This window comes from Vombatus ursinus, unplaced genomic scaffold (assembly GCF_900497805.2).
Source record: "Vombatus ursinus unplaced genomic scaffold, bare-nosed wombat genome assembly UNPS02013931.1, whole genome shotgun sequence".
NCBI lineage: Eukaryota > Metazoa > Chordata > Mammalia > Diprotodontia > Vombatidae > Vombatus > Vombatus ursinus.
Window position 1 is genome coordinate 169,598 of NW_020953709.1, and position 7,865 is coordinate 177,462.

Sequence of the window (7,865 nt, forward strand, 5' to 3'; positions counted from 1 at the left end):
CTGAGAGAGAAGGCAAGTCAGGTGTAAAACAGGGCCTGACAGTCCTGGGCAAAGGGGGTGAGAATGGAATTTACAATTTTCATATCAATCGATGATATAATTCCTTTTTTCTCAAAAGCTGCCTGTCTGGCTCAGGTGTCAGAGTTCACAATGCAGTTTAAACTGACTAATCAAAACTGACATCCACTCACAACCACTGGACCTGAAGAGAATTGAATCAAAGACTGGAGAACCTGGTTCAGTCACAGAACTCTGGTTCTGTACTTTGGGGGAGGTGGTCAAAACTCCCAAAGATGACTCCAGAATTGGTATATTGTGGGACTTAGGGATTTGTGGGAAACCACTAAATGAACATTTGTAATCCACCGTCCCCCTCCTTCGCCAGCTGTGATTTAAGTATATAACCTGTGCTCTTACTTCAGCTGAGAGCATTCCTCACTCTGAAATCAAATTAAACTACTTGGTTACTGGCACTTCCTGTCTGTAGGCCTGCCTTGCGGGGCTCTGGGAATTCTAGGGTTAGAGACTGGTTCAGTAAAAATCCTGTTAACATCATGGGATCCCAGGCCTTGGGCCGGAAGGAGCTAATCCACCCCCTTCACTATAGAGGAAGGAAAGCTTGGGGCCCAAGGTCACACAGGTAGTGTAAGGAGCTGGGCTTGGAGGCTTTGGGGACCTTCAGGGTCAGAGAACTAGACTCTTGGTCTGGAGGCATCTGAAAGGCCCCAAGTTCTGGCCTAGGCTGATTCATTCCACACTCCAAGACACTCAGGGTGCTTATTGGGTGCCATACTCCTGGAAAGTTACCTAACCCAAAGGAATGAATTCCAGGCCTGGGTGGAAGATGAGGGGCGGTTCCCAGCCCACGCCCACAGCCTTCCCCTACCAACCCATCAGGGGCACATGACTGCCCAGGAAAAGCTAGGAGGCACTTTGCCAGCTTCCACAGGAAGCCACTTCTGAGAAGGTCTCAAGGGCGCCCCTCCCCCCCCACTTCCTCCAAAAGGCAGTCAAAGGTAAGCCAAGAAGCTGCCACAAAGAAAACTCCCAGGACCGAGGAAAGGTGCTCTGGGCACCGACCCCAAAGGGGCTCAAAGAGCAAACCTTCGTGGATTTCATCTCATTTGGCCTCACCACCACCTAGCGTAAGACTATTCTCATTCCCATTTTACAGATGGGAAAATGGATACCTACAAGTGACCTGACTTGCCCGGGGCCATCTACTCAGTGTCTGAGGCTTTCCTGCCCTCTATCCCCCTCACAAGCTGGCTGCCGCCTGGGCAAATGCCTACCCAGAATCTCCAAGAAGCCGACGGACAGGAAATGGAGGGGAGAGGCAGCTTGTGCTTTCTGGTGCAGAAGTGGGGCCCCAATGGGGGGACGGGCACCCCACAGGGTGCTGGACATTCCAGAAACCCCCCAGGAGGGAAAGGAGGAGTGGGGTGGGTGGCTTAGGACCCCCTAGAAGAAAATGGACACTCCACAGGAAATGCTCATCACTATCGTTTTAATACACAGCTCCAGGCTCAAAACTTCGTCCCGTGACATCTTCAACAGTAAAAAAAACCCCAAACACCCCCACCCCGAGCCCTGCCAACACGCACACAAACACAACAAAGACCCGACGAGAAGAGGGGACCCAGCGGGCAGCCTAGGCCACGTAGGAGAACTTGAGCAGCAGCCCTTCTCCTGGGGCCACGGGCAGCTTGTGCAAGGGCAGCACGCTGCCTTCCTGGTGGCCCCCTTGGGTGCTCAGCACCAGGGCTGCCTTCTCGGGAAGCTCCAGCTTCCGGCCGCTGGGCACAGCGGGCATCCTCAGCTCAGCCTCCTGCCTCGTGGAGCCCAGGTTGAGGACAACGATGAACCGCTCGTTCTGGTCCCAGTAGCGCACGTAGGCAAAGAGGTCGTCTTGGGTGGGCAGGACCACCAAGTCCCCGTGCAGCAAGGACCGCTCCTTCCCTCGGCTGTCACTCAGTTTTCGGAAGAGAGCAAGGAGGGAGGTGGGGTCGCTGCTCTGGCCCTGGCAGGACAGGAAGATCGAGCCAAGTGAGACAGACAGACAGACAGACAGACACAGACAGGCTCTGCCCACCCCCACCCTTCATCCTCCTCCCAGCCCCACCAGCACCAACCCAAAGGTTACCTGAACAGTCATGTTGAGGTTCACAGGCTCAGAAGACCCAAGTGTTTTTTCATCCCAAAGCATGATGGGGGCTTCAGCAGGCTGAAAGAGGGAAAAGGTTTGAAACCTGGAGGGCCTAGGACAAAGGCCAGCCAGAGAAGCAGGGAGCTCCAGCCCTTCGCGGGCCCTGGGCTCAAGGCAGGCGCCTCTCCTAAAAGTGGCTGCAGCCAGCACCCATCCATTACACATCCGTTGGGGGTCAGGGGTCTCCCCTCCTCCCAGACCCCCCAATCCAGGTCTGATATCCTTACCTGTCCAGGCAGGGTGGCCGCCTGCAAGCCAATTTCATCCCCATAACTAAAGATAGGTGTCCCGGGAAGTGTGAAAATCAACAGGTGATACAGGCCAAGAAGACGTGCTGGCACGTAGGAGGCCAAGTGGCCAACCTGAGAGGACTGTCCCAACAAGAAGAGATTGCCTGGGGTCAGCAGATGACCTTCCCTCCCCCCTTCTCCCATATACCTCCCTATCCAGCAGCTATGGGGGAAGGGAGCACCACAGGTCCCAGAGCTCAGGGAAGACCCAACTTCAAATCTGGTCTCAAGACACTTGCTGGCTGTGTGACCCTGGGGAAGTCAATGAACCTCTGCTTGCCTCAGTTTCCCCATCCACAAATTGGGAATAAGAACAGCACCTCCCTCCCAGGGTTGTTGTTAGGACCAAACAAGATAATAATTAAAGCGCACAGTGCCTGGCAGTTTGTTTCCTTCCTCCCTATCTATCCCTTTTCCTGTAGCTGCCTCTATCTCCCTTTCAAGCCACACCAACCCCATTCAGGGACTTCCCGCTGCCTATGACATGAGGCAGCCAGTATGGACCCAAGACCTGGGTTCAAATGCTGCTGCCAGGGATTTAACAGCTGGGACCCACAACAATTCCTTTAACCACTCAGGGCCTCAGTCACCCCTCCACACTACAACTCCAAGTTACGGGGCCAGCTAGATCTCCAAGGACCCTCCTGGAAGCTCCTTTTGCAGAGGAGGAAACTGAGGCTCAGTGGTGACTAGCCTGGAGTTCCTGAAGCAGGCCTCGGGCCCAGGGGCTCCTCCAGCCCTCCCTCCCCCGCCTCTCCCCAAGGCTCCTGAAGGCCTCGACTCACCGTCCAGCTGCACCAGCGGCCACCGGCGGCGCTCAGGTAGTCACTGACCAATTCTTTCAGCTCTTTCCCTGAGGAGCTCCTTCCCCCAAAGTCCTCCAGATACGAGCTGCTCAGCAGGTCAGTCTCATTCAGCAGGCTCAGGATCTCAGAAATGTTTGAGGCTCCTGTTCCTGCAATCAGGACCCTGGAGGATGGGGGTGGAAAGAAGGCAGAGATGAAAAACAAATTGATATTACACTAAAAGTTAACTAAGGTAGGAATATTATTTGGAGGGTGAAAGGTCCAGCTGCTTCTTTCAAAGATAAAGAGCCCTGGGGGTGAGCTGTTCCTGAGGCTTCCCAACCCAGGTGGGAGACCAACGCTAAAGCCAGACTTTCTCACCAGAGCGTTTCTGTTACTCACTTGTCTTCACTGATGCTATGAGTGAGGTTATTCCAATGAGGCAGGAATGAAGAAGCATCCTGTGGGGAGAGCAGGGAGAAGGCCAAGTCAGGCGGACAACGGAGGACGTCTCTCCCAGAACGGAAGAGGCCCCGCTACCCCCCAGGGGAGAGAAGAAGGGAACTTACAGCAAGGTTCTGGACATCGTGGACCTGGATACCACTCACACCCGCCTTCAGCCAAAAGCTCAGGGCTTCCTGTGGGGCAGGGAAGGAGAGACGGGAACAGTGTCATGGGAATGCAGCAGCCTAGCAGAGCCCCAGCGACCTGGAGCGGAGCACAGCCGTCTGAAGGGCTATTAGGACTAGGAAGTCGAGACAGTCTTCCCTGCCCCATGCCCTCCCCATATTGTTCTCACCAACTGGAAACCAGCCCTGGGAGCTGACTTCTACTTTACCCAGTTTGTAGGACGTCTTGTTTTCCTATCACCTTCATTTCCTAATATCCCCTACCCAGGAGGTAGAAGTAAGGCCACAAGCTAGGAACTTCTGGCAGAGAAAACTCCTTCAGCTAACACAGGCCAGTCCCTTCTACTCTTATAGACTTGTCTAGAGCTGAGGCATCAAAACTCAGGCCTTTGGCCAGAACCAGATTAAAACATAATTGGGAAATGTTTGAGGAATAAATGAAATTACAATTCAACATAGATAATGCTGATACGTGGTTTTCAAAGTCAATACATGTCCAATCCCTACTTGATAGCACCAGAGATGAAGGGATTTGCTCAGTCTCACACAGCCAATGACAAAAGCAGAATTTGAACCCAGGCCTTCCCGGTTCCCAGACTTCACTCTTTCTCCTGTCACGCTGCCTCCTCATTATAAGATTAAGTAAGAGAAGTAGCAAAATCAAGGACAGAGGCCCGACCTTTGGCTGGCAGACTTTACAAAGCTTTCTCCTAAGGGATAGTGAAGGGGAGAAGGGAGGGAGAAAGGGATAAATTCAGAAAACGCAGAAGGAAGCCTTCAAATGGATTTCACACTCATGGCTCCGATTAGTAGGAGGCACATTTTTCTCACTCGGGGTCCAAACTCGGGTCATCCATTCAGTTACAGGAATTGACTTAAACTCCCTACTGGGCCCTCTTGTAAAGGGACTCGAGCCATCTTTATGTATCTATAGAAATAGGGCCAGGCTCCCTTTGAAGCCCTGAAAAGCCTTCGTGAAGTCCTGCCCCTGCCCGCCCCCACCCCCCAGTGTATTTCTGCTTATTTCGGGAGGGAGGGGAAGCAGTTACTCCAGCCCAAGCCAATTAGGCCAACAGCTCAGACCACAATATTCAGAACAGACAGGCCTAGGCCTGTGTGGATTGTAGCAAGAATCAGTGGCATCCATAAAGCAGTCTTATTAGTCAGGTTATCCACCTCTCCTTTGAATGGTTTTATCTGCCCTTCTCTATTACCCTTTCCAACTCCACCAAGCAAATCCAAATCCCTTCCATGGGGCCCTTTCGTTAAATCCATTTTTCTACTCACTCCCAATTTGGGGCTCAGGTTGAGATGAAACCAAGGCCCCTCAAACAAATGCAAAAAATTATCTTTCCAAAGAATACCCAAGAATCCCCTCACTCTCAAACTCACCCCGCCTCCCCCCCAACACCCAGCAGATAAAACAGAAGACAAAGATGTGCAACAAGTCAAGGCCTAGAAAGGAGTGGGAGGCCAGGAGAAATCTCTCCTTCCCTGTCCATGAAATGTGACTTTCCCAAGGGTAGATTTCAAACAGGCTCTCCTCCACCACCCACCCACCCACAAACCCCTGGGAGTTCTCTGTCCCCCTCCCCAGAGCCCTCACCTTCATCTTCCCATTCACATCTTCATTCTGATTGGGCAGAAACCAGCTGCTCTGACTTCGGTAGTTGGGGGTAAGATCTAGAATGATCTGGATATCTGGGGAAATGAACAGAGGTGGGTGGCCAGTCAGGGGGGCACCAGAAGAAAATGTCACTCCCACTCCTCCTTAACCCTGACCCCCAAACATTCACAGATGCAAGTACTTCCCCCCCCAAGGGTCTCCCCATCCTCAGGGATCCATGGGTTCCTACATCATCTGGTCAGCAGCCCCCTTATTTTACAGAGAAGGGTCCAGAAAGGCAAACAAAGACAGAGCCTGGATTCAAACTGGACCCCAGGCCTCTTCCCTCTCTTTCACTCTAGAATCGCCCAGGCAGAAAGTAGCTTCTCCTTCCCTGGGGACAAGTAAGAGACTAGGGAGGCTTTCCCAAGCCCGGTGTCACCCACTCCCCTCCCCTTTCTTCAGGACCACCCACTCTTTTTCTTGGCTGCTTCCAAGAGTTGGGTGAACTCTTCCTGGGAGCCAACGGTGGGGTCGATCTGCAGCAGGTTCGTCTTAGCAAGGTCATCTTCAAGGTTCTGGTGGATGGGCCCCAACACCAACGCCTTCACCTTCAGGGTGCTCAGGTAATCAAGATGTGCCTTCAATCCTACTTGGACAGGGAGGGTGCTTTAGATTCTGGATCGGTCACAAGAGCTGCAGGGTCTCCCGGGAATTCATTCTCATTCATTTTCTTTCTCAGTCTCTCTTCCCCCACCCTCCTCCCAACTTCCGGGAAGAGTGGGGGCGGGGCTCCACTTAAATCACCAGGCCAGTCAGAACAAGCTGATGTAAGCACTCCGTAGTCTTACTCAAGCTTCCCCTCGAAGTGGGCAGGCGGGGAGGGAAAAGGAGGGAATGGAGGAAATGCTGAGTCAGCAACGCCAAGGAACTCTGACCTAGGCCGCCTTCCTCGGGCTACGGGGAGGTGGACGTCTGACTCAGCCCCAGATTACACGGAATTGGGGGGGGGGGGGCGCGGAGGGGGGGGGGACCCCAGCAAGCGGGGGGGGGGGGGGGCCCGGACGGGGCCGGGGGGGGGGGGGGGGGGGGGGGGGGGGGCGCGGAGAGGGTGGAGACCTCAGCAAGCAGGTGTGGTCGGGAGCCCGGACGGGTCCGAGGGAGTGGGGCACGTGGAGGCAGGGGAGGGATGCCTTTCGTAACGCCACCCCCTTCGCCCCCCCACTCACCAGCCAGAGTCCCGTTGGCGTTCTCGGGCTGGCCGTGGAAGGCCTTCAGGGATCCGATGCGGTACAGGGCACCCTGGTGCCACCAGCGCTGGACGGGCAGCTCGCGGCAGCGCGGCGCCTGGACGATGATGACCACGGCGCCGGCCAGCATGCCCAGCCAGCCCAGCCAGAAGAGCAGGAGCAGGGCCCAGCGGGTGCGCACCCAGCCGGGGCTCCCGGCCACCTTCAGCAGCTCCTCCTTGGACAGGCCCGTGAACTTGGCGGCAGCCGCGGCGGCCGCCGCATCAGCCTCGTCGTCGGCCACCTTGACCTTGACCACGCCGTTCTTCTCGCCCCCCGAGGCGGCGGACGGCGGGCCGGCCGCGTTCATGGGCTGCTTCTCGGGCTCCAGCTCGTTGAGCTCCACCTCCTTCATATCCACCTCCGCCATATCCACCCCGGCGTCTTGGCTCATGGCGACGTGGCCGGCGAGGGCTCCGGCTTCGCCTGCGGGAAGGAAAGAACAGCCGAGCCGGAGTGAGCGGGGCCCCTGTCCGGGGGAGGCGCGGGAGGCGGGGGCGGGGGGCCGGAGCCCCGGCGTAGGGAGGACACAGACTTACCTAACGCTCCTTCCGCTCCGGTGAAGTGTGCGCGCTGCGCTCCGGGGCAGGATCCAGACCCCAGGCTGGGAGCTCCGCCTCCGGCCCGCCCCGGCCAGCCTCCTTAAGGAGGAGCCAGCCCGCCCCCGGGATCGGAGCGGCTGGCCGGAAGCCGGCTCCGAGGCCCCCCCCCACCCTCCCCAGTCGGCTCGGTGGTCTGGCTAGGGCAGTGCGGTCCGTGAGACCCCAGACAAGTCCCTTAACCCCTCGGAGTCGGTCATCACCTCATCCGCAAGCAGTAAGTGAGCACCTAGTATGTGCCAGGCACTGAAAAATGCTGCGACTGGAGGCCAGAAGATCCCTGGGGCATTTAGCTTTCTTTGGCTAGGACAAATGGTGACGAGAACACTGGCACCAACGACGCTGCTCCAAATGATGCTGAGAAAAGGCATTTGGGAGCCTTCCAGAGCTCCTGAGGCCTGAGCAAGAACGTCATTCATTCATTCATTCATGGATGGGACCCCGTGATTTCATTAGAATCG

The 7,865-nt window shown here is 55.8% G+C and overlaps 1 protein-coding gene across 1 annotated transcript; it reads right to left on the reverse strand.

Moving 5' to 3' along the window:
* Positions 1–1,497: 1,497 nt before the first annotated feature.
* Positions 1,498–7,397, reverse strand: SLC3A2 (solute carrier family 3 member 2). Its single transcript, XM_027858777.1, has 10 exons — positions 7,345–7,397; positions 6,746–7,231; positions 5,992–6,165; positions 5,517–5,611; positions 3,851–3,919; positions 3,684–3,742; positions 3,282–3,465; positions 2,434–2,577; positions 2,144–2,224; positions 1,498–2,020 (listed from the first exon to the last, which is right to left on the reverse strand). The coding sequence occupies exons 2-10, from the start codon at positions 7,197–7,199 to the stop codon at positions 1,652–1,654; spliced, it is 1,629 nt and encodes a 542-aa protein (XP_027714578.1). The 5' UTR covers positions 7,200–7,231; positions 7,345–7,397; the 3' UTR covers positions 1,498–1,651.
* Positions 7,398–7,865: the final 468 nt, after the last annotated feature.